Genomic DNA, 27,853 nt, shown 5'->3' on the forward strand with positions numbered 1-27,853 from the left:
AATTCCTATTGTAATTCGTAATATCAGGCGTATTACTATATAAATAAGTCACGGATGGTGAAATAAAACAATTCCCTGTAACCAAATTCTTTCAGTTATCTCCAGCGGTCTTTCGGCAATTGTTCCTAGTTAATTCTCGAGGCCAGGGCAAATTAAAATCATTGCTAAGAGCATTCTAAAAGAAGTCTGTTACATCTTCGATGAGAACCAATTTAAACAAAACAAGAATATCAACGTTTTCGAAAATAGAGGCTGTAGGAAGGCTGAGTTATTGGAAGTACGTATTTTAGACGAAGATTAGGAGCATGAAAAAGTGTTGTGCAGCAATGCAGGTTTCTCATGTTAAATGAGGCTCAGAACTGTAGCCGTGGTTAGTGTCTTTGCCCAACCAAAACCTACCTTAACGGCTGCCATTTTTTACGAGCCACGGAATTATTTTCTAATTATGATTTTGAATGGCTGTTTTTAATATTGCGAATACCAATATAATACTACAGTTAAAATAATAACAGTTTCATATTAATAAATGAAAAAGAAACACTTTGTTTCAATCCACCACTTTATTACAGGTACGACTAGTTTCGACACTACGGCGTCATCCTCAGGTACGCCGACGCCGTAGCGTCGAAACTAGTCGTACCTGTAATAAAGTGGTGGATTGAAACAAAGTGTTTCTTTTTCATTTATTAAAATGAACTTCCACAAAGTTGAGGCTGAAACTATTGAACTAACAGTTTCATATATTCCAGACGTACAGTTATTTCTCCTTACTTATTGTAACTTATCTTATTCGTATTTATGATTTAAAAAATCTGATGCTGTTTAATAATTTAGTTGTGAAAAGGAGTATCTGGTTAATTTCCGAGTACATTTTAGTCAGTCGTATTTTATTGTTTTGGTTTTTTTAATGTCTGAAAAGAGACTATATATTATTAAGAGAAATCATAATGCCCTTCTCATGACTCTCTTTTAGTAAGCCTCAAATATACTTATTCTGATCATTAAGGCCCCAACCTTCTCATGAGTTTAACGGTATTTTTCTCCTCCACCTCCCTCACAAAAGCTTTGCCTGCCCTGTTACAGAAATTTATGCCACTCTTCCCCCGGAACTCAATCATCTCCTTTATGAAAAATAAAACTTAAGATCCCCTTGCTCCGCCTTGGCCGCACTCCGAAAGAGAAAGAAAACTCCTTTCTCGGATGGAGGAGGGGGGCAAGAGGCAGTTTTTAGGCTGTGACCTCATTATATCGCCGTGTGTTGGGGAAGCCCAATTTTAGGCTCCGAGTGTATATACGGGATGCGGTGTCAACCCTCCTTTAGGCGTTATTTGTAGCCACCCGCCCCATAAGCATTACCTTCCCGCCGCCTAGGTTTTTCTTTTCCTCCTCTCCACGCTCCCCTCCTTTTTAATGAAGATTTTCAAAAACCCGCGGCACCCCCTCCACACACTCCCTTTCCATCCCCCCCACCCGGCGATGCCAGAAAGCGGCAATCCCCTCTCGCCCCTCCCTTTCGTCTTCCCCCACCCCTCGCTCGCTCGCTTTCTCACGGCCCCTCTCTCTCTCTCCTCCGCAGCCTCCCCCGACGCCCAGCAGCAGGAGACCCCGCCGCCTCCTGCACCCCAGCCCCACCGGAGCAGCAACAGCAACGTGGTGGTGGTGGCGGAGCAGGGCCCGGCGCTCCCGCAGCAAATCCTCCCGCCGATGCAGCTCCCGATCCCGGGAGCGGCGACCGTGCAACATCCCTCCCCTCCGCCGCAGCCGGCGCAGACCACGCCGCCCACGCCTCCTCCCCCGCCACCACCCCCGCCGCCGCCCCCGCCCCCTCCTCTCCCGCACACCTCGGACTCGGTGGAGGCGGCCATTAAGGACATTCGCCTGACCCTGCAGCGGACGAAGACCCTGCCGCTCAAGTCTCCGACGTCATCTGGCATCGGTGCTTCCGGGAGCGGCGCCGCCAGCGAGGAGGGGATCTCGTCAAGGGTGAAGCCCGACTCCAGTCCCGTTTGGGTGCCCAGGTGAGGGAGTGACACGCTGCTCCGTTAACACGTTTTCATAATATTGTGCCGTCATTATCATTCATATTTTCGCGGTTTTTGCTTACGAGCTCATTATTGAAACCGGTCATTCATTCCTAGAATAATTGTATATCTTAATTGAGTTAGCGTAAATGATATGTTGTTGAATAATAAGTAGATAGATAGATTCGCCTTTTTCAAAAAAACTAGAAACATTTTTTTCGCTAAGTGTTTTCAAGTCATATAATACACTTATCTAAATATCGAGGTTATATGTCTGATGGAATGTCATGAAATCAGATCTCTTTGGTGAATCATTCTGTTTTACCTTTCATACAACCTTGCTGGCATTTCCTTCGAGTTAAATCTCAAAGAAGTCCCATTAAGGGTTTATCATTTAAAGTGTTATATCACCTTGGTTTCCCTACTAGGACAACCAGAAAATCCAAAATCGGTACCTTGACCATGAAAACAAAATGTAGAGTATTAGCAAATCCAAGTATACCCTGACATTTTTATATAATGGACAGTGCAATCCGGCAATCGTTCTGTAGCACTGGCATGGTGGCTATCACCAACACCACCCCAAATGCACCGCCCCGCTATAAAAGCTAAATGGATGAAATTATGGGGGGATTAGGTGAGACAACCTATCAGACGGTCTGTCGGTCATTTGCAGGCGACGGAGTGGTCACCATGTAGCTACTGTCTTGCGTTAATAAAATGAGGGGGAAGTTCAACTACTTTTTCAATTAACGGAATTGTTCGTACTTATTTCATTGCTCGCATGACATTTAACTTTGGCAAATTGGTTTTGTCTTTTCAAATCATTAGGTGGGTATAAAATATTAAAATATATTTGTCGCAATTGGTGAACAAGTATTAATTTTGAATTTTCTATCTTTAAAATTTATCAGTTTTATAAGACTACCCCAATAAAGTGCACTGCATTGCGCAGAAAACTGTGTAGATATTTAGACAAGTCATGGGGGCTATGGTGACCTCTTTGAAGCCTCAATATATGATAGTGGTAATAATCTTCTCTGAGGCAAGGCAGGTAGAAATATTTTGGTGGTTATATATCGTTATTGCCATTTTCCCGGCTAAATTATAGCGGATTTACTCTCAAGGCTTATTACATTTTATGATTTTCTACCTGCGCATGATCACTGACAAATTTGAATTAACTTGATACTTGGATTCCATAAATGTTTTTGCAGATGACTAAAGATCGGATGCCGGATTTTTATTATCGTAATTTTCATTTTATTTTCCATGAATTTCATTTACATTTTCTTTAAATAAAATTGTTAATTATAATTAAATTAACTAAATATACAATAATAACCAAATATTTGTACGGAATACGGAATGATTATAACTAAATAATTAATACGGAAATATGGATATAGAATTGTAACGTACACCTCCTTTTGATATGGAAAAAATATATGCATCGACGATAATTTTGATGTCATGTTTGCTGAATAGACAATCTGTTTTCAGATAATCTGCTATCCTATGTGTGTGTATATATGTATATATATATATATATATATATATATATATATATATATATATATATATATAATATGCTAAACAACCGTTAATATCAAGATGAAAAACCACGGCAATAAGACATTTAAATAGAGTTGCGGCACCTTATAATTATAGAATTTTTCTCCTAATGACTATTCCCATTGAAAAGGTTATTTTATTACTCTTTAACAGAAATTTTTGTTGACGAATATATCACACTTTACCTTAGGGTTTTTAATAATGTACTTAGAGTAAGAAGCGCCCTCCCCAGGCATGTACACACTAGCTAGATTTCAATTTAAGGAAAATCGACTTATTTTACTTTTTCATTCGTTGATGAATCCGTCATTCCTCTACATTCGATGAAAAAGTCGCGTTACTTGAATACGTAACGTTATTTTAAATTTAGGCGTATTTTTTCTTCGTGTGTACATCGCCGTAAATTTAAATCCTTTGCATGGTGTATCACTTGAAATGGAGAAACGTGGAACGTCAACAGCAGCACCTGATGCTGCGACTGTTGTGGAATTGAGAATTTCATTTTTATTTTACTCGTACAAAAACCAAAATAGTGAAATCCTGCACACCGGTAGAACTAATTTCCCGATGCGCTCATGAAAATTCCAAAACAGCAGTGATAAAACAAATATTGTCATTCTTAAATTTTAGGGGAGTTACCTATATGCTATGCATTGTGATTAATCGACTTTATTTAGTAACGATTTATGGGATTAGTGTTTAGAGACAATTTACTTGTTAAGCTGCATTTTGACGCGACTCTTCTTGGTTAAAAATTCGAATTTCTGATTCTCTGTTCGTAGTCTGGGCCATCTCACTATTTTAGCGGCCATGGACAAGGTGTCGATCAATGTCATTGTTGAAAGTCATCTTTTTGGCATGAATATGATACGGAAGAATATTGATTTTGGCAGATATCGTTCAATTATTCATTTTTCCAAACTTCGCTTCGCGCATCCGCTAAAAAAATAATTCTGCTATATTTTAACCGCTTTAGAAGCGAAACATGGTTACCATGAATTTCTTGGTTAATATTAATGTATGTATTTAAATTTGAGGTATGTTTCGCCATCTCCAGTTTTTCCAAAATATCTTCATATGCTATAAAAAAAGCGCAAATTAATTTCGATGAAGGCTATCAAGACTAATGATGTCCATAGGCTTAATGCATGAACGGAAGAATGCCGAAAGACCGCGAAAGGTAAAGATGTTACTTCTTACGGCTATTTAAACTACTATTCAGAAAAAGTAAATATTATCTCTGATTCATCAAAAGTATCGTGATGAAATGATAAAAGAATAGGTGTATTTGATAAAATACTGAAAAAATTTATTTTTGCGAACCGAATTTTAAAGGAAATTTTAGTAAACCTCTCATTTCTCATCATGGACTTCAGTTAGGTACACGTAATCTATCGGAGTTACAACATTTATTTGTTTGAAAAGTTATTTTAATTGTTTCAGCGCAACCGTTTACAGTATTAAACTTTTTCTGGATCCAAATACATCTCTCCCTTGTAAAATTTACGATATCCAATTAATTAATGTACTCTTAAATTGAGGCAACTTGATTCATGCGTTGGATCCTTGTAGGTATAGTGCCCCTAGGTATATGATGTTGCGCGGGCTGCATAACTTACTCGTATCTTACCGTACGTCTCCTTATCTTGAACATTGGGAAGGTTAAGCGTAGCTAACGACCGTATATTCATTCTCTGTGGATATTTAACAGTGTTAGCGTGTCATAAAATCAAATGTGGGACAATAATGAAAGTCATAAGTTGTTTGTTTTGTTCTTTATATTGCTTATGAAAATAAAATGTTGATTATTTATTTTTTTTCTCTTCATTAAATCTTTTCCAACGACAAACATAAATTCAATTAGTCTGTCTAAATATTTAGCGATTGTTAAATAAATACATCTGACGGGCTATTCGACCCCTGGTAAATAATTCTACGATGAAATTTTCGAGGATTTGACGTCGTACGGTTCTGTTCGTAGATACGCGTAGACTCCGATTGATTGAGCATTCAATTTTTCAAAGTAAAAATGTTATGCAGTCCCCACGGTTTGACTGACTTATATCCTTGCTCTCCTGGTTTGTTTTTGATATAATTTATATCGGTTATGAGGATCGGTAAAAGTGATTTTTTCTTAAATATCATTGGAAATTTGTGCATTGAATCAACCTCACAAACGTAAGGAGACTGATGTGTGCAATGTGTTTCCCACCATAACACGTTACTTGTACACTAATCCCTAGCTTCAATGAAAATTTTAAAGTAATTGTTGGAAATCATTCTTAAGTTTTTTCTTTTCAATGTGATCTCCTTAATGGCGACCATTCAAAACGTAATTGCCTGCTTCAGGTGAAATGATATGAATGGAAACATTTTTCTCCATAATTCCGGTAAACTTTATTCCTTTTATCCGAAGAATTATTTGTTCTCAAGGATTTTATTGAGACATGTTAAAATTGAGTGCTTCTTCTGACTAGTTGTTACAAGATCATTATAATTTTCTTTTCGATATTTCCTGTTCTTCTATAGATTTCATCAAAATTGTGCTGTGAAGATGAGACCGTTTTACTCGTTAGTTTTATCCATTGAGGGTGAATCCCGTTTCTGGTGAATCTCTCATGACCTATACAAAAATATGCGTTGGAGACATATTTTCCAAACAATATTATACTTCCATTAATTACTGATGATTTCTTCTTACCACTCTCGAGTAATGATATATTTCTCTTTTCAATCGGAACGGTATACAGATGTCAACATCCTTAGTGTGATTCATAAAACTACACTTGAGGCATAATTAGTGACGGTTTTTATCGTCAACCGTTATTATTCGTTTGCGAGCTCCTATACGAGCTTTGTATTAGCAATAGCTTCCCTTAAATATGATCAATAATGATCTTATTTGATTGCTACTGTGTTTTTGTTTCTGTGAGACCTCTTTTGTAGATCGTCCTTTTGCACTTAAACAACTCTTTACTTTCCCGCGAGTTAGATATTGTTCAAAAGTCCTTGTTCGGTTGTATATATTTTTCAATGCAAACCGTGTATTTTATAATCAGTGATATAAATTAGAATTGGACAGAAAACACCAAAAATGTTTTGTGATTGGAGTGAAAACATTTTTCAATGTACCTTGACAGCGCACGAATTGCATTTTATTTCACTTTATTAATCCAAGGGCTATTGTAAGTAATATTAATTGTGAATGCGCCCTTGTATGTGCAGTGAAATCTATTTTCTTGGACTCGAACACACTAACAACGTCCCGTAGAGCATGCGAGAAGCGTATTCGATTGCGAAATCATCATTGGCTTTGTTTATTAATAATCTGGAAGTTCTTTATCTTTATTTTTTAAAGAATTTTGTAAAGAAAATTAATTTAAATTGTTTGTTGTTATATTCAGGGCACTTCATCTTCGTGGATTTACTAATATTTTTTCTTCTTTAACGATTACACACTTAGAAAAATAGTGTTCTCCAAAAGTATTTGAATTAATAGAATTGTTTGCATCACTGATTCTCCATGTTTCGGGTTATTGTTGCTTTTGTATTGATACATTTTTATGAGATTTTTACGTGTGATTTTGACATCCAGCGTAGTAACGCACGAGTTTGTCTATGTAAGAGCATGGTATGGATTAATGTATTCACCCTTCTCTTCCGCAGCGTGTGTCTGGTTTTCGTGCCTCGTTTCCGTTTAAATTATACTTATATTTTTTATCCCTTTCTCCTCTCATTCGCAGGCACCCACCCGCCGGACGACGTTCGAGCGCGGATCCGGAGACCAAGGTGGAAGTCGGAGAGGAGGGTGGAGGAGGCGGAGATGAAGGTATGTGCTCTCCACGCGCTGATTTTAGGGGAAGCTGAATTAAAGCTATCCCCACTTGGTTTGCAGCTCTGTCGGTTTCATTAAGATCTTCTCTTTTACATCTGAGAGGAGTTAGTTCACCCCCCTTCATAATCGCATCCTGAATTTCGGTTGTTAAATGGAAAACATCTCTTCTCCATTTTCTAAGTTTATATTGAAATTTTGTGAGTTAAGTTGGTAATGGTTTCCGCCATTGTCTCATGTATTTTTTTATGTTCATGGTAATTGTAATATAGAATATAGCTGTGCATCAGTTTGCTTCATGTTAATTCGAAAATGACTGAGAGGTTAGCTTTATCGTAATAACCCGGTGATAAATCTAACGATTTTGAATATGAAAACAATTGGGATCCATACTTGGGTTCGAAATACATACGTGTGTTGTTAAAGGTTCTTCGGCTCGCACTGTTGTATTTTGGGAGTAGATATTTTTGCAAAGGAATTTTCTATGCATTGAATTCTCGTTAGTTTCAATTCTTTTCCCTTCCTGACAGATATTTCCTTTTTTCTGCATCAATAGTTTCGTAAAATGTTTAGATTCATCATGTTAATAGAACCGTATGATTTTCCACTCAATGTTTGGTCGAAAGATATGTGAGAATATGTAAAATTCGCTGAGGAAAGGTGTCGGTGCTTTCAAATTGTTGGAATTGCTGAAATATCACTGCCGAGAATTTCTCTTCTTTTTCAAGTGATTGCTTCTGTGTTTTTGTAACTCAAAGACATTTAAGCCGGGCGTGGTTTTTGTTTTTAATTATTCGTACCGTAGATTAAAAATCATGTAGTTTCAGGGTAATCTTGGTGTTCAAGTAGACGCGCATATTTCTCACCCGAATCCGACTTTGCTTTTACTGTAATTTTTATCTTTCCATTACTTCCGGGGCCCATTTGTTATTCCAGTTTACATCTCTATGCCAGGTAGCTGGAAAAATACCTGAAACATGATGGCAGTCTCCTTGCTCTATGTTTTCCATAGCACTCGTGCACTTGTAAGTCCTTGATCCTCCTTGTCAGTATTATGGTATTTCAAAATATGGTGCATCATCTGTGATGGGAAGTTAATAAAATAACATGCCGCTTGTAACTTTTCTTGCAATTATTTATTTACCCAATAATTAGTCCAATTCGGAAGTGTTGTTAAATATCGAAGGACTTCAAATAATCAATTCCCTTTGTTAAGATGACAATTATTCCAAAGAAACTGCGGGAGATGCCGCAACAGTAACTTTTAACGGAGTCAAGGCGAATGATTTTTACGCTCTGAAATTGTTGCATTAAAATGCACATTAGCGGATGACTCCGTTAAAAGTTACTGTTGCGGCATCTCCCGCAGTTTCTTTGGAATTTGTCAAAGGGAAAACACCATACGTGTTTAAAGTTGGCTTTTAACCTCGTGGACAGTGGCGCCTCGCGCACGACTACGAATGCATGTGACATTGTATGTACGGTATTTCGTCATAACATCTAGTTCCTTTAAAAAGCCCCAAAATTTCAGAGTTTAAGAGGACGCCTCGGTAGCTTAAGTGGCTAAAGCAGGATCTGGGTTCGAGTCCCAGTCAAGGCGAATGATTTTTACGCTCTGAAATTGTTGCATTAAAATGCACATTAGCGGATGACTCCGTTAAAAGTTACTGTTGCGGCATCTCCCGCAGTTTCTTTGGAATTTGTCAAAGGGAAAACACCATACGTGTTTAAAGTTGGCTTTTAACCTCGTGGACAGTGGCGCCTCGCGCACGACTACGAATGCATGTGACATTGTATGTACGGTATTTCGTCATAACATCTAGTTCCTTTAAAAAGCCCCAAAATTTCAGAGTTTAAGAGGACGCCTCGGTAGCTTAAGTGGCTAAAGCAGGATCTGGGTTCGAGTCCCAGTCAAGGCGAATGATTTTTACGCTCTGAAATTGTTGCATTAAAATGACAATTATTACTTGATATTATCGTAGGCGATAGTATAAGGTGGTCATTTTCTAATTTATAATGTCGTATTGTTCGCCAAAAATAATTGACTTTTAAAATATTCATTACATTGAGTATTTTACGTGCATATTGAACTACATTTGGGTCGAGGTGCATTTGGAGCCCCAAATAAGAGTTTTTCGTTTAATCGTTTTGTCATCCATTATGATAGCGTTGAGTTCCTTCCGGAAACGATGCAATACATAAAATGCGATAGTGCAGCTATAATATTTGAAAGTACAGAACTACCCTATTAATTTCAGTGTAAGACTTGGGATTTCCAATGTGTAGAATGGCAATTCCATCTTAAGCTGTCTGTAATGGCTTGAAGAAAAATTATTTTCAGTTGTCCGCATTTTGTGAAAGTCGCAAAAATGCCAATCTAACGGTATCAATTCATTTCAGATAAATTTACCGCTATTTCAAATTCTTTTTACTAAAATATAAAGCTATTTCGCTAGATCTACCACCGTTTCAAAATTCGTGTTCTTTTCGGCTTACAATATGTCTACATGTTTATATATATACGAGGGTCATCCGGAAAGTAGTACCCGTTCGTGAAATAAAGACACAAAAGTAAATATTAACAGACATAAAAAATTTTATTTGAAAGAGGATACTTTAAACTACTTCTCAACATAATCTCCAAGCAAATTAAGGCATTTGTCATAACGTGTGACAAGTTTCTGTATTCCTGCTGCATAGTCCTTCGCCGCCAGCTCATTGAGATACGCGAGGGACCCATCTTGCACAAATTTTTGCATAATGCAGATGGTGTTTAACAATTTCATGAACAATTGTTCGAGAAACATTGGGAAAATGCTCACAGATGTCATCAATTGTGACGCGCCGATCGTTCCTCACGAATTCGTCAACTGAGCTCACCAGTTGGTCTGTAATGACAGACGGTCTCCCCGAACGCTCATCGTCGTGTGTGTTCCCCCTCCCCATGTTGAAGTTGCGACACCACCGCCGAACAGACGACTCGTCCATTACATTGTCTCCATACACCTCCTTTAATTGGCGATGAATATCACATGGGCGAACGTTTCTTGCATTGAGGAATTTAATCACTGCCCTCACTTCACAACTGGCGGCGTTCTCAATTTTTTTAAACATTGTAAACAATCACAGAAACAACACAGGCAATGCTAGCGTCACGCAACTTGGCTCAGAGAAGGCAGACAAGCCACTGAAGCTATCTGACCTCGTCCAGCGGCTACTCGCGTCGTCAGCACTTCATGCGGCACGAACGGGTACTACTTTCCGGATGACCCTCGTGTGTGTGTGTATATATATATATATATATATATATATATATATATACCTACCTACCTGACACTTATCTCGTGTTCTGTGAGCATACGCGAGTGAAGAGTGGGTAGATAAAAGCAGATTTTATGGAATCATTTTTTAAATGTCAATTATGCCACTATAGCTTGAGTTGTCATCGGCTGTACTTGAACTACGGTTAGGCGATTTTCCAGGGAGTGAGGCAGCCGTAATCTGGAAATGGTAAGAAGCTTTATCTGTTGGTTTCATAAGAAAAAAATAAAAGGAGCGTATTTAAAATAATTAATGGCGGTTTTATCATGAAAAAAATAATTTGTTTTATATTTTTACCGATATCCTGCTTCATCTTCCATGGAATGATGATCGAATATATATTCTCCTATTGTTGCACATCTACAGGGTTCGTCCGGAAAATAAGTGTACTGATTTTTTCCCGCCGCTCCAGGCGCGCCCAGCACCGCTCTGACGGGCTGCGATTGGAGGGGGGTATGTTGGAAAGCGACGCTGAAAAAGGCAGTCGGCTCTGAGCTGTGGTGTAGTGAGGAGCTCTGTTAACGCGAACGTCCACGCTCGACCCACGTCACGGAACGCGATGCCGAAGTTTTTGGAGCAGCGTTATTCCATCAAATTTGCGGTAAAGCTTGGGAAATCGTCTACCGAAACTGTCGGTATGATTAACCAGGCTTACGGGGAGTCAGCCATGTCCAGAAACATGATCTTTCGGTGGCACAAGAGGTTCGTGGAGGGCAGAGAAGAGGTCGACGACGAGCCACGGCCTGGACGGCCATCAACGACACTCACCGACGAAAATGTGCGAAAAGTTCGCGATGTACTGAACTCTGATCGTCGTCTTAGTGTTCGGATGATAGCAGAGCAGTGTAATGTGCCAAAACGTGCAATAGTGCACGAGATTATTAGGGAGCAATTACAGATGCGAAAAATTTGTGCAAAGTTGGTGCCGAAAGTGCTCAGTGATGATCAAAGACTCAATCGTTTGGAAATCGCGACACAACTTGCGGATCACTGCAAAAATGATCCACATTTTTTAGAGAACGTTGTTTCGGGTGACGAGACGTGGATCTTTGAGTACGACCCGGAGTCGAAGAGACAAAGTGCGGAGTGGCACACCCCATCATCACCCCGTCAAAAGAAAGCTCGCATGAGCAAATCTCGGATCAAGGCGATGCTCATTGTCTTTTTTGACAAAAGGGGAGTCGTCCACGACGAATTTGTACCTGAACGACAAACTGTAAATGCTACATTTTACGTCCAAGTGCTCGACAGGCTTCGAAAACGAGTCGCCCGCGTCCGGCCAGCGATCAAAAACATCTGGCGGCTGCATCACGACAATGCGCCGTCTCACACCGCGCTTGTCGTGTCGGACTTCTTGGCCAAGCACGGCGTGGCAACGCTGCCGCACCCGCCCTACAGCCCGGACTTGGCACCACCGGACTTCTTTCTGTTCCCGAAGATAAAGAGGAGTTTGAAAGGAACGCGATACGGGACTGGACGCCGTCAAAGAGGCCGTGACGACGTGTCTTCGAGAGGTTCCCGATGATGCCTTCGCGGGAGCGTTCCAGGAATGGGAACGCCGCTGGAACAAGTGTGTCGACTCACAAGGGTCCAATTTTGAGGAATATTAGCTTAAGATATGTAAAAGTGTAATAATTTTTTTTCCTGAGCTCAGTACACCTATTTTCCGGACGAACCCTGTAAGAAGTTTCTAGACCTTCTGTCAGCGTGTAACTGCAGCCTGATGAAATCGCTTGAGCTCTAGTGGTGGCAGTATCCCGAGCTATTATCCCTCCCTCCCCTCAGGGATCTCCCTCGAAAATTAAAGGCGTGACTGTATTTCCCGAGTAGTTCTCATTCCACCTTTCCGATCGCCTCCATTTTTCCCGCTCCCCGTCTCTCATTCGGGATAAGAGGTGTGGTGCGTGCGTTCGGGTGGGCGTATCTTCGGATGGATTCAAAGAGGCAGTGAGGGGAAGATTATTCGAAAAGCCTTCTGGTTCAATTATCTCGCGGTATTCTCGCAAACATTTCCCCACCTTCTCGGCCTCCCAAGCATCCCGTTGGTTTACCTTTGGGACTTTGTGTAGGAGGATGATCTGGCTCTTTGACTCCTGGAAGATTGGTTTTTCGCCCCGCAGAGTTGGTTCCTACTGACTCAGAATTTTGGAACTTTTAAGTTTTGATGGATGAGTACGAGCACTCGTGGATATTTATTCCTTCCCTTCGTTTAGTTGCTCAAGAGGTGAATCAATATTGCCTTTCCTTGCTGAAAGCAAATCCTTGTTGAAGGAGAAAAACAACCATGCTCTTCGTACAATGTCTACAAAGAAAGTTTTAGTTGATTTTTTTAATTTTATGATAAGCATCTGTGAGGTGTTCAGGAATTGGGAAGAGCGGGAATTTTTTTCCGGCTGGAATTTTATGGCAATAATCCATCAAAGAAAAATATTTTGAAGGTTAATCAAAGGAAATATTCAATTTCAATGTTGCTTTTGCAGCATCGCTGCATGTAAGTGGAAGGTAGGGTGACTTAAGGGCGACGTATTGCTTTCATTCATTAATTCCACCCAATTCACTCTATCAAACCATTTCTGGAAATACACGAAACAGAGAAATACATTCTGATTGTATTGTATGCCCTTCTCTATTAGTGGCCTCATTACTGCTGTTATTAGGCGTGCCTCTCCCCATCATTAACCTAAACTGATCGTCCCCTTAAGTATTCATTTGCCCTCTTCTCTAATTGATAATTCTGAGAATCACTTCAGCTGCGTGCGAAATCTAACTTATTTTTCAGTGGTGTTCACATATTTGCCTTTCACATTTTTGGAGTAGTAACCAACACTTATCTGACTAAGTCATCCGACCAAATTCCTCTCTAATAAATGCTACGGATTAGTCTATAAAAACTTCCTCTTACCTTTTTCTGGCCCTTTAATTGGTTCCGTGGGAATGTTTTCTCTCTCTACGGCCTTATTTGATTTCCATTACTATAATCCCCTATCTATCTCGCCATCATGTTAGCCGGAACCTAAGCTATTCTCATCTACGTCATATTATTACGTAAACGTCATTTATTTCAATGTTTTTCTTAGCTTGCCTAATATCTTTACCATTCAGTTCTTCTATTTATTCCTTCCACCTCTCTTGGATATTTTTTGGTTCAATTAATATTATGGCTGACTTATCTTTATTTTCTGGAAACCTTTTTCCCCTCTTACTTCATGCCAGGGTTTTTACTCTCCTGAATAGCCAACCAATTTCATCCTTCCTCTGCAAACTTTCCGTATATATATGCTGGGGCTTTCACCATGCTTATTTTGCTCTCTTTGTCACTCGCCTCAGTTTATTTTGTCACTCTTTATACTTCCTTTTGTCTAACACAGTATTAACATTATTCCGTTTTCTTCTCTCATCTTTCTTTATAATCATCTCGTCCGTAATCCATGGTTTCCTTGTCGTTTATATATAGATAGTTCCTCTAGTATTTTTTTGGCTTTCGATATCCCTATTTTTATTTGTTGCCATTTTTCCTCATTAGTGACCAGCTCCCTGTCCTCGCTTAAAGTTTTCTCTTAAGCCTACTGATGCTCCTTTCTTGTCGTTACTGTTAATGCTTGCAAATTCCATTTCCCAAGCCGTCTTCCTTGTTTATCTTTTTGAATCGGACGCTACATTTCATTGTCACTAAATATATATAATAGATGCCTAACCATAATATAGTCTGGATGAGATCTTCCTGAATCCACGGCCTTTTCCATGTGTACCTACGTCTTTTGTGTTTCCTAAACCAAATGTTGGTGGCGATTAACCCCTGTCTCCTGCAGGACTCAATTGCTTTCTCCCCGCAGTCAATCCTCGTTCCTAAACCGTAATACCACACCTCTCCTCCATCTCTTCTTCGCCTACCGTCGCGTTCCAATCCTCCATCACTATATCTCTATCAAATGCTTCCCTCTAGGAATATCCGCGATGTTGTCCTCTAATCGATTGTATAACCTATCGAATTCTTCGTCCGTATGATTGCTTGTTGGCATGTATGCCTGAACAATGACCAAGTTCAGCCTTCAGTATCATCCTAACATGCCATATCCCTATGATAACTAATTCGGTTGTCTTCTGTACTGATACTGTCGCTTTCGCTTTGCATGGATTTCATGAGATTACGTAAATATATGACATGAAGTAAAATATTCAAAATGAACTGGAAATCAGTCATTCGTCGGGTTTGATTAGAATCGAATTCGCCATGCTAACCTGCCCCGTGTGTTGCTGCAGCCTCAAAGTTTCCACTTATAACTCGTTCCGAAAAATTGTAAATATTGAGATATTTATGGAACGAAACTTGGAGTTTTCCCCTCGCTTTCAATTTGAAAGGATTTTTCCGCTCTGGCAATGGTCTCACTGCACATAGAGATGAATGAATTTAATAACTGAAAACTGCAAATGTCAAATGCAAATGGCTTAATTTTGCCGTTTTACGTACTTTACCTTATATTTCCTTAATAATGGATTAAAATGCTTTCTTTTTTGTCTGATTTTTGCGAATACTTTTTCACGAAGTGTGTGGTGATTGATGCTTCACTTAACCGTAAATTTAATGTATCCCAATAAGTTCACTAATTTTGAAATAAATTAAATATGCCCCTGGAAGAGTTCGTTACTTTATGGTGGTTACTAAACTGATCTACTGCATTATTATAGTATAATTCGTTTTTCTACCACTACATCTGGTAGTTCACATATTGGTCATCTCATAAATATTCCGTTTCGCAAAATTTGTTTTTAAATGATCTCTTTATTTGTTACTACTCACATGTATTTAATACTAATAGTTTTATATTCATATATATCCTTATTGATATTTTTAATGATCAGATTTTTAAATACGAGTGGTTAACGTGAGACATCTAGCTACCAAATCACTAGGCACATTACACTTTTCTCATTAAAATCTGTGATGTACCGAGTGTAGCTCTTTCTTTATCGTAAAATAATCTCTCCATTAACATGCCTTTCGCCGTGATCCCCAATTTTAAAACGTTCTTTCTTGGCGGAACCTCATTGTCTTCAATTGTAGTGCTGAGGCTTTTGGAAATGAGGTCGGGCCGCGGAGGTTGTCGCTACCCGCGCCGTTCCAATTCGTCCCGGAGGTCGTCGTCGTTGTTCATAAGACTTTTCGCGTGATCGGAGAGCACGGGGATGGCCTTTGTTTGCTCCCCTTAGTTCCTCATTCTCGGAATTCTCTCGGAATCAGCAAAGGGGGGAGTGACAGAGGAACTTTAGTTGTCTGACAGTGTCGAAAGTTCTATTCCAGCGTCGTTCAATTGTGTTATCATTCGAACTCTGCCTTTCGAACTTTTTTTTTCGTAAAATTCCCGAAAGCTGTGCTTGCTAACTTTTTTCTGTGATGAGCTTCGTTCGTTTCAAATGTTTGAATTTTTTGGTCCATTGAATTTTCAGGGTGCCATCTCACACATGAGTTTATTGTTTTGTGATGGGCCATTAAAATGTAATATTTAAATTTTTTGGTTTTATTTCATTTGGCTAAAAGTTGATATGTGTAAAAGAGCGATGAGGCTGTAGAGTGTTTATTATACTTTTTAGCGATTCCCATATCAAACTGAAATATACTTCTATTTTTAATTTTTTTCAGCTGTGGTTCAAAATGTTATCAACTCTAAAAAGGGTGATAATTGATCCAAAATCGCGATAGATGACTGTATTTATGATATAATATGTAGGAAATTAATTTTTTATTAAACCCTAGATTATAACTACATGTGAAAAAATGCATTTAATTAGTATTTTGAACGGTTGTTAGCTTTGTGAAAACTGCAGTGAGGTATACATAGATTCTCCTTTACTAGCTCTGTTAGTGTCAACTCTTCACTTTTTCATGTTACAACTTTGATGATTTCCATCATCTATTTGCAATGTGAATTTAGAGTGAAGTTCGGAAATAAAAATTCGTACTCCGTGCATCTGTATCCATGAATTTTTCATTGAATTGAACAAGCGCACATTAAAGAGAACGATTCAGGATGGCCATTTTGAACGTGCATTTCAATTATGCGATATTATTACAGTCTTCACTATTCCATCAGGCATTGAACTATCTTATATATCGAATATGTGGCTTCACAAATGTTTGTGTGGCTTAATCAAATTTTTCTTCCAACCCAAAGAGTTATATTGGAGAATGAGTCTTATATAATGCCTGAACAAATCAGCTTGAAAAATACAACTGAATAGTGAAAGTTATAAATGTACCTTAGAGTTCTGAAGGAATATCTTGAAAGGTACACGATCTAAGTGACAGGGAAGGTCGAATTATTTATTAGTTAAAATACTGCGCATAAATAAGCATACTACCATGTACTTAGTTCGCCTCAGCAGTATGGCTGGATGCCTTTGATGCATTGCTGTGTGTCCGATACTGGTGCTAATAATGACTCCGTTGATTTCTGATTGACCTCCACTTTCCACTGAATCTCACTGAATTCCACTTTGACAAATACCCTCTAATGAACTTTACAACTTTCGGAGGTTAAATGTCGGCTTTAACTTGTTTTAAATGATGGATAACTCATAAATTCGGTAATGGAGCTTTTATTTCATCGTCACACTTTTTCCTCCTCATTTCAAGTTAGAGATATCGGAAATCATAGCAAAATCACCCATCTTCATTCCGCGACACCTTCACCCATTCTTCCAACTCATTGAATTTCCAAGCTGTCCATTTCGGCATAACGCTAACCACCCTATTGAATTCCCTCTTGCATGTGCATATTCGGGAAAGTAAAAAGTATCTTTAATTTCCGATGACACCTGTTCCACGATTCAAAACATTTCTAGTGTGTTTATTAATCTAATATCCGAGATCAAAATCGGTATTTATTATTCTAAAAATTAATTTCATTATTCATTTATCTCCCCTCTTTTGTGCGTTTCGTGAAATTATCTCTGTTTCTCAAAACAGTGGAATTGGTAGAAACAAATTTCGTTGAAAATTGTTTGTTGCTTGTGCTGTTACGAATTTTACTATCCGTTATTGTAGAGTGATATTTCGAGCAATTACATTGATAATAATAATTAATTCATTATTAAAGTAGCAGTTACCGCGTTATTTTATCGCGTTAAGTGAATCAATTGTACATTTACAGCTTCATCTTATTGTTGGTGTATATTTTTTATCATCCCGTCTAACTCCGGCTCATTCTCAGTTCCAGGTCGCAATTTTCTCCCAAAAAGAAGTGTTTTCCATTTTATGTTTGATCATTTTCCTACTTTTATAATGTTGTGTAGCTGAAGCGTCATCGGTCTATAATTCAACGTTCCAAAATAGTTCCTTCATTGCGAATCTTTTAGGAGGTAAATTCCTTTATTTTGATCCCATGAAAACTTAACTTCTCAAGACTGGGTTTGGAATCACTTGCACCTGAGGGTAATTTTTGGGTGCAACATTGGAAAGTCCTACATGACTGTGGGAAGGATGCAGAACTAAATATTCTCCTTCCTAAGGAATTTTAATATAGTTGAAATTTGGATGACTAGATTTGTTTGAATGGGACGTTTTTTGTATAAATTCTTCCGTCATTTTTCCATTTAGTTTATTTTTTCGATATATTCTTATTTGGACTTCTGTAAGAGCATTTTGGTTTGAGTAATATCACCGCACATTTTATGTATTACTTGGAGAAGGCTAAATTAAATTGTTACATAAGACAATGCGGAATTATGCTTGTGAATGGTTTAATTTTACAACTTATTTCATACCTTTATTATCGACCGAGTTTTCTTAAGCAAATAACGGAATGCAGATGCTAGTTCTTGCTATCAATAGCGGCATATTAGGATCTGTGAAAGTGCTTTGGAAATATCATAGCCTATTTTTCGCGAATTTTTGCAAGTCTGCTGTTAAATGTACCCCTGTCTCATAGTTTCAAGGCGTTTTATACAATATTTATTGCAGTAAATACGTGTTAAATAAACCTGGAATTGTCCATTAAATATGACGATATCTTATGTCGCTAAGATGGTTATGCACATGCCACCTTTACATATATGGTCTTTAATCTCCATTCTCTGGACAAGTCGTCAACGTACATTTTAGACGTTAACATTTTGCTTTTATATTATTTGATTGAAATCACCCAAAAAGCTATCGTCGGTGGCATTTTTTATATGTTAATACCACGCACTACGGCTCACAATATCTCGTCATCATTTCTCTTCTCCATTTAGTTCTCATCGCCGCCATTCTCCTCCACATTTTCTCCCCTTTTCTACCACCAGCAATGAATGGACATCAGTTTTTGACCCCCTAGTCTGAGTGCGTGCTTTTGTGGTTTTTTTTCTGCCGGCAACAGCACCCTTTTGAGAAGGTCGAAGTTGCTCTCCCCATGTGTGCAGGATGATGTCGCAATATGGGTGCTAATTAATGTCCTTGGGGCCAGAAGTCGGCCTCACTCCCTGTCATCCCATCAACTCTGCTCCTATAAACCCACCCGCCCACATCCTCCCCCTAACCTTTCTCCTCTTCACCGCAAGACCGCAATTTTATGCGTTGATGTTCAGTCCTCGGCACTAATCATTCTACTACTACATCGCCATGTCAAATAGAAGCATCCCGTCTCTCCGTTTCCGAGCGATGTCATTTCTTTTTTGCGTCGATGACTTTTGCAATTAGAATATATTTGAAGTTGTAATCAAAGAAAAAATGTGAGCTGTCCAAAATGTTAATCTCACCCGGAATAATTTTCATTGTAATTACGCGACTGAATTGCCATTTTATTGATTCTTTTACTGCCCGTAATCGATTACATCTATTACGTTAGTTTGGGATTTAAAGGCTGTTGGAATTAAGGATTTATATCTCAGTCCTTAAATTGGCAAATTGGCCCGTAATCTGGCGTCAAAATATCCATAAGCATGCCCAAATTACGAAAAATATATCCTTTCATGGAATATTGTAAATGTAATCTCTTAGGGCTGAACAGCTATCGATGTAATTGAAAAGGTGTTAATTGTATTTTGGGGCAGAGAATTATTCCAGATTAATTTAGCAGATAGATCTAGGGTGAATGTAGTATTTCTTGAAGAAAACAGAATTATCAGTCGTTATTGTAAGAAGCAGCTTGCCGTAAATTGGAGATATTTGTTGATCCCCGGGTATATTTAAAACCCGAAAACCCAATTCCGACTGCAGTAAATCTCAAGTCTGAAATTGTTTCCAAGATACGAGACAACCTCTCCGGACGCCACCTGTTCATTTATATAGAGAGACCTCTTCATTGAAGAATTCAACGTTCAGGGCTGCATAATGTCGTTTGAAGCTCATAATTAATCTACGCTTATCCTTGCGAGCCCAGACAGGCGTCTTCCGCGCTGATTTATGTATTGTTTTTTAAAAAATAAATGGTAAATTACGATATTTTTAATCTATGTAATTTAAACACCTCTTTAAGTAACAATAATCATGTAGTTACGTTTTTATTGATGGGTCTGGGTGGGCTTCAGTCGCTTATTTGTGGAAAGTGCTTAATTTAGATAAATATTCATTGACAAAGTATAAAAATCTGAAATTTTCGAACATTATTTTCGGTTTGCAAGGCGGTTCTCGCTTGGCGTAAATCATTGCACTGAGATAGACCTCGCTGGGTAGGCACTATTAAGAGTTAAAATAACAATTTAAGCGAATATTGGGGTAAATACAGTGGTTAATCCATGTGGAATATGTGAAAACGGCGTCGCCCCCATTAGAAACAAATTAAATGTTTTAAAAAATAACGTTTTCTCTAAAGGAACTCATGTAGAAAAAAAATGTGCTCCAGGGAATTTACTTTCATTGCCATTTAAGTATAAAAATATTCATTTGGGGCTTTTGAAAGTGTAGAAAGTCGCAAACGATTATTTTGTCATGTGCGTAACCTTTCACGTAGCTGATGTATGTAGTGGTAGCGACAGAGGCAAAGAGAGTTAATAACTGTCGCTTAATTATTACGGCGCTGGAGATTTTCACTTTAATTCTTTTATTTTCATGTTGGTTTGATGGACATAATTCAAAGCAAAACATTGCTTATCGTGCCTCCCTGCCATTTGCTGTGCCTTAATAAAAACCTCATCCACTTCGAGTCAAATTTCAGCCCAAAAACCTAAATTAAAATGCGTATTAACAAAAACTAATTTGTATATTGAGTTCATTTTACCACAACTATGATTGTAATTAGTTATTTGTCTCCATTTCGTTTTCTTGCAAAAACTAGAAAGTCCAGTATGCGAAATAAGAGTATTATGCAAAACAGCCAGATGTCAAAATTTCATGGCAATTTTCATACAAAATTTCTGAATATTTACGTTTTTTAATTTATATTAAATCATAAATGTTTTTTTCAGATATAAATGGCACTAGGAGTTGTAAGAAAAAAGTCCAAGAATCATTAAATTCCTTCAGAATATCAATAAAAAGTCAGCAATGGGCCAAAATTATGGAAATGATTTGGTAATGACCTAGTGTAGAATTGAATGCAATTTCGAGAATATATTGCGGCCATTTGCGATTTTAGTCTTCTGCTTTTGAGATTTTAGCGAGCCAGTACGAAATTGTATGCATAATAATTGTTTTTAATTACGATTTTACATTATTTCGTGGTTTTATTATTCTGTAATTTTTGAACGATTTAATCATTACTTTCGAAACAATAATGCACTTACAATCCTCAACGGAAAAGGAAACTTTTCTAATGGAATAAAATATTCGCATGGTGCAGCGTGGTAGTCAACTGGCTGAACAAGCGAACCTGCGGGCTGATTTCTCTGTTTTGTTTCTTGTAGATATTCACACTCTGAGGCAGGTTTTAGGAATATATTACGGGTTCTCTTCGTTTTTTATTCGACTGTCTCTGTCTGTTATTTGATTCTCTCGCCATTTCAAAATTATTATCAGTTTCAATCGGTAAAATTGACTCTTTTGGGAAATTCGGTATAGTTGGAATCAATGTGCCTGACTAACTAACATTGAATAGTTTTTGTGATGATTACGTGAAATATATTTTTCGGGGTGCAGATATCCTCGCATTTTACCTCTTATTGGATTTCACCTCAGGAGCAGTGATGCGGTAAACACCGATTTTCGCCTCGGCAGGAGAGCGCCACAGCCTATATTGTCGACGCAGTCAATTCTGTGTCATTCGTCATAATTGCATTTCACCTCCGTTCCTCACAACCCCGCGTCTCACATTTTCTCCGCTTCACTTCAACGTCGACTAAGCTTAATGTCACGACAATTACGGAAGCGTCCACTCTTGCCATTTTTACGATGTGTAAAAATAATCGCTTTCTTCCCCCACCCCCCTTCCCAAATCCGTCCACCTTTCACCAACGGCGTGTAACGAGGAGCAATTAAGTTTCGCGGTTCTGGTCCTATTCTGGTGATTCCTCGGATGAGTGGTCCGCTTTTGATCACCCGTGTCGCATCGCGAGCATCCGTAATCCACTTTGTCACTCATTCGAATTGTCAAGTATCCAAGCCCCTCAAACTTGGGGAGCTCCCGCGGAGCACACAACCCCCCCCCCCCCGCTCCCCCTCCCCAGCGCCATCGTTTCCCGTGTTTCATTCTCCCGCACAATACTCCGTATATTTTCTCCCCATTGTTCAGCTGAATCAAAGCGTTCATGTTTTATATTTGCTCGTTATTATTTTTTCGCCGTGGCTTTTTCACAGTAGTATTGTTTACAGCTCCCTCCTCCAATCCCCAGGCGTGCGGAATTCCCATTACCACGCCCCTGTCTCCCCAACGCGTCGCGCATTGCGGAAACAAGTCCAACCGTTTCCGTTCCAGGTGGGGTTGCCGTCACTCCGTTGCTCTACTTATAATCCCAGTCTGTGGATGTGTAATTGAGGCCCATCCCTCGTTATTTCTTCGAAGTGCACTCGAGGCCCCATTTGGTAATTTTCGACGTAATCAGTTTCACCATCTCGTCCGGCCTGCTATCCACCTTGCCAACATTTCTCTTTCGCCACCCAAGGTTGTCAGGTGCAGAGCACGAGAGTGACAATTGGTGAATGCGGCTCGCAGTTGAGTAGGAATGGATTCCGACGGAAACCTTTCGGTCCACGTAAGGGGTCCCCGAGTTCTTCTTCGAAAAGATTAATCAAGGTTTCATTTAGACATTATAGGGAACAAAAAAGTCTCACCGACCTATCCGTTTAAGGTCATGGCCTTCCATTAGTAACTTCTCTTAATTATTTGTTCATCGGTGAGAGGAACAAGTGCCCCCGACCAGCTGTCCGCACCGCACCAATTTATCTACCGCAAACTCCTTTCTTCCTCCCATAATTCTCTCTTTTTCTTTCCTTCTCTCTCCTCCCTCTCCTCTCCTTTAAAACCCTTCTTTCCCAAAACCTTTTCCCGACATCCTAATTCGCTCCAGCTATTTGATTTACGCGTCCGATCCCGAACAAAGCTGGATGCCTGTGAGTGACAGTTCCGAGGAGGGATGAAGAAGGGGCGTGCGGTGGAGGCGGGTGGGAGGTCGTTCGGGGTCGCAGGGTGAACGAGGGTCAGAGGGGCGTGTGGAAAGGGCAGGAGCAGTTGAGGGAGATGGAGGAAGACCCTTCCGCGGTACACTTCCCCGATAGTCTCGGACATTCTTCATTGGCTCGGATGGCTTCAAATATTCACGACCAACATCCACATATGTCGGCTCTTAAAATCTTCCTTCTGTTTCTCAAACTTTATCTTTCCTTTTAATTTCCTCCCTCCCTTCTACGTGCTACTTTTCGTCCATCAATCAAGCTCCCTCCGTGTCCAATTCCTTCCACTATTATTTCCCGGTTTTTCTCCTGGGGTTTGGATTGGCACGCCGATTAATGAAGTAGCTTTCCACACCGAAGAGCTGGTTGGAATAGGTGGTGAGAGTTTTTCAGGGGTGTTTCGGACCTTACTAAGGAATCATAAGAAATTAATGAAAAGCGTTCACGCTGGATTTAGTTTTCAATCATATGGTTCTTGATATTGTGAGAAAACTACCCAGGTTCTCCTCACCATTCCTCCTCTCCGATTTTGAACTTGTCTACTAGTTTAAGTAAATAACCTTTTTTATTCCTTGAGCCCAGCATTAATGATGCCTCCTTTTATGACTCTCAATCGTGTTGGGGTGTGAGTCTGGTTCATGGGAACGGTCTTACGATAGAAGAGGAACTGATTCCGGAGAAAGTTCGATATATAAAAAACCATTTATCCCGTTTACACAGGCGCAGTCGTCACCACAGGTCGGTTACTGTCGAATAAGAAATGAAAAAAATGTAATTCTGCTTACTGTATTTCCTCCAAAATTCGAAATATTTCCACGCACGGAATGAACACTTTAACACGGAATAATATTCATCTACCGGACACGCCTAGTTACGGTAAACATGAATTGATAAGTGTGAATTTATTCAAGCTTAACTTGTCTGCTTCACCCACCTTCCTGTTTGTCAAGGATTCCGCATGTGGCAATATCCTTTTTTCTGTTCATTCGAGCCCGTTAGAAGGTTGTACTCAGCCTTTTTATCTTTGCCTCCTCTCTTAACCTTCGTGTTCCGAGGAAAAGAACGATATTGTTATTAAAACCCGAAGTCTAATTCTCTCTTTTGAGTTTGAAGAATGTTAACATTTATTATGATTTATAATGATTATTTTTTCAAATACGATGTTGCTGGTTATCGTTAAAGTTGAAGACCCATTTTGATTTGTGCTCTGTTGTGAAATTTAGTGCCAGCGGAATTCGAATTTTCTCTCTGGCACATCGCAGAATCCACGTCTCCAACACTTCGTTAAATCTCTTTGTTCGTGCATCGTTGTCTTTACTCGCTCAATCACCTTATACATACCTTTGTATGTATGCATGTACAGACATACACACACACACACACACCTGCACACACCTCTCTTATTAATCCCTCTTTGCTCTTGGGTGTTTTGTGGGAAATGTTTAAAAAATTGAAACGAATACATACCGTTGCAATTCCCGTCCTTTTCGTCTCCCTCCCATTGTCTCAACGTCCCTTCCTCCCCTTTATACTCATTATGTAGCAAATACTCTCATCCCTCCTACTCCTACTTTTGCCACCTCCCGCATTGCCCTAAAAGTGCCTGCACACCCTTAGGTCATTGAACTCGGTCCCAACCCCTTAATCCTCTGCTCAATGCCCAACTTTCACCGAATAGCTTAATGGTGGAAATGGGTTCAAGCCTCCATCCAAAACCTATTATTGCTTGTGGATTTCGCAACTCCTTCGAATTCCGTCGCTATTGATGAACGCCTCGCACACAGTGCCTAAAAAGTTTTGCTCAGTTCGCTATTCGTATCTTGCATCATCCGTTGCACTGCATCATTATTCATCCCCATGTTCTCATTCCTTTTTCTTCTTCTTATTGTTTAGAGTAAGAGAATGCTGGAAATATACCCTCGGAATGCTTAAATTTTAAAGCTTTTGTTATTGCCCATTTTGTAGTGGAATATGCAGTTGTATTTAGAAATTGTGTGATTTTGTTACAGTATCGTTTAAATTCATTCCTTACGGACGATCTCCTCATTGTTCTGATTTCATGCGGAATGCCATATATTATGAGACTGTATGATCTGTCGTGGGAAAGACGACGAGAGAATGAGGGTTATAAAAACGGAGGTAGAATTGCAAAACCTGTCCATTAATTAAATTTGTATGGTCATAGTAGTTAATTTCTATTACAAATTCCAGACTCTGAGAGATTTAAAGCTTTGCTGTTAGAGTAACTTTCTTTCTCTAATCGTAATTAAATCTTTTTGTTCAAAAGTATATCACTCTATTCAGCGGAATATTTGCCATATTTGATCGAAAGATTGAGTTTGGTCCCTGCATTTTTCGACCGATTTATTTCGACAGTTGATTTGAAATTGCTGCTTTTCATTCTAATCATTTTTATGTGTGTGTTTACACATGAGTCTGTATCGGTTGTAATTTAAGTTATCTGTATCATAATGTCTGTTTCAATTATACATTTTCTTCGTGGTATCTCTGTCAAATTGCAGTTTAATGTGAGTTCAACAGACCACTCGTTGAATATAATTCAGTTTTTATCAATTAAACTAAGCCTTGACCAAAACCACGATGAAGTTGTGGTATCACAGAAAACGAGAGAAATAGTAAACATATTTATTTCGCCCACTTAGGTGCTGAAATGTTAATGAATGAGTTAGTAATGGTCGGCAGAGATCAAAAGATAGTACTTTTAAACATACTCGTACGTTTATAAAATGTTAATAATGATGTATTTTCAAGTTGATTACATCAAGTTGTGACTATTCTAAATATATTCAGACTAAGTTTATTGTTTATGCTACGAGATATATTTTTTATAATCTCTAATTACGTAGGAAAAATTTTTTTTTGCACGCCTAATTGGCTGTTTCCAACGTTTAATGAAGCTGTTGATTCTCCGGAGGGCCCCGATTGGGTTTCTGCTCATCATTCAATCGTCTTGCCTACTAGATGCAGATGTGACAGATGATTTACTTAAGGAAAGGAAGTGCATGTTGTACTATGTTTTCAGCCGTTAAGACCATTATGCAGCAGTCGTAATTACTTTAACAAAAATGAAGATACCAGACACATGTCTTCAATCTCTCGTACGAGACCTCGATTAAAACTCCGTTTAAACGTTGTTCGAGGAATAGGCGAAATTACCCATCGAGGAGTTGAGAAACGAATTGGAGCTTTTCAGAGTGTTCGCAGTTCGATAGGTATATTGGCCAATCAATCAGTCAAGCTATCAATTCGCTTTTAACCAACTCCTTTCGCGTCCTCGATACCTAGTAACTTTTTCATCAGTCTCTTCTCTTCCCAATAGAAACTCAAAACCTTAATTTCCCATCAAGGAAAGACCACCTGGGTCCCTTTGAAAAATAAATTAACTTGCACTTTCAAACTTAAATAAGGTTTCTATTACTTCTTCCTTTAGAGGTTAGTCTTCTTGTTCGTAAGATCCGTTAAAATTTTCAACTTCTTTCGATGACTCGCTGTCATCACTCAAGCGCAAAGCAACCATTTCATTGTCAAGATGAATGTTTTTTTTCGAGCTAATTGTAATATATTTCTTCAATTCTTTACTTTAGCTGAACTTTCAATTAATGTGAAAAGCTTATACCTGTCCTCTTTTAGTTCTCAGCATTTTATAGCTTCACGTTCCCCGCCTGAATAACCTTCCTTGCCTGTCTTCAAGATATAATGGCCTCCGCTATGCATTTCCAGTTTTATTGTAAGTGTACATTTGATGTTCTTATTTTATTAGAACATTTTCTGTGCAAGTTTACTATTTTAAAAATTATTGCTGCCCAATTATGACATCGGAGAATAAAAGAAGTATTGCATGTACTCTTCGTTCTTTTCAAATCGAATCCGCCTGGTGCTTAATATTCTTCTAGTCACTGCGACACCAGATTGCGGTTCAACACCGTTTACATTTTAAATGTTTGGTCAGTGTAATATTTGATTAATCGGCCTTAAATATAATCTTTCCTTCTGATTGGCTGACTCTGTTTGCTACTCCTAGATTAGTTTTTTTCCATATTTGGCGAGCAACAGTAATTTTCTCCCAAATGCAGTAAATATGAGACGCCTGTACCGATTCAATTAATTAGGTCCCTCCCAAGTTTATCTTTGGAATTCGATCGATCCCACCATGTGTTTTCACTTTCTATTGTTACGGATGTTAGTCTAAGCAATTAATTAGTAAGCAATATAATGAAAACAGCAGTTTATTAATAAAATAAATAGTAAACTGGTCTGAAGCATATTTATAAACGATGTAGTGTATTTAGTACATTACGAACACCTTCCCAGACTATGGGTATATGCCAAGTTTAAATCGTCAAACTATGATGTAAACCTAATTAACTTACCTCTACTTTGACTGTATATTAAGATATTAGGGGTATGTAGGGTTTATCATGGTGATTAATATTGGAAATCGAAGTTCATTATATTAAACAGGTATGGCTTACCACCAACGTTATGCTTTGGCTTTAATTACCAAAGTGCCGTATTTAAATTAAATCTGTTTTTTGTTAATTATTTAATTAAAAAAGAAGTTTT

The 27,853-nt window shown here is 38.7% G+C and overlaps 1 protein-coding gene across 1 annotated transcript in view; it reads left to right on the forward strand.

Annotated features, from left to right (window-relative positions):
* LOC139700722 (uncharacterized) overlaps nt 1–27,853 on the forward strand; it is a 118,895-nt gene that overhangs the window by 7,390 nt on the left and 83,652 nt on the right. Inside the window, exons 3-4 of the mRNA XM_071599186.1 lie at nt 1,577–2,018; nt 7,340–7,425. Of these exons, the coding sequence (XP_071455287.1) occupies nt 1,577–2,018; nt 7,340–7,425 (528 nt within the window). The remainder of the gene's footprint in view (nt 1–1,576; nt 2,019–7,339; nt 7,426–27,853) is intronic.

The sequence above is a fragment of the Hetaerina americana genome, unplaced genomic scaffold (genome assembly GCF_022747635.1).
Source record: "Hetaerina americana unplaced genomic scaffold, ioHetAmer1.1.p SCAF_1, whole genome shotgun sequence".
In the NCBI taxonomy this organism is placed as follows: Eukaryota; Metazoa; Arthropoda; class Insecta; order Odonata; family Calopterygidae; genus Hetaerina; species Hetaerina americana.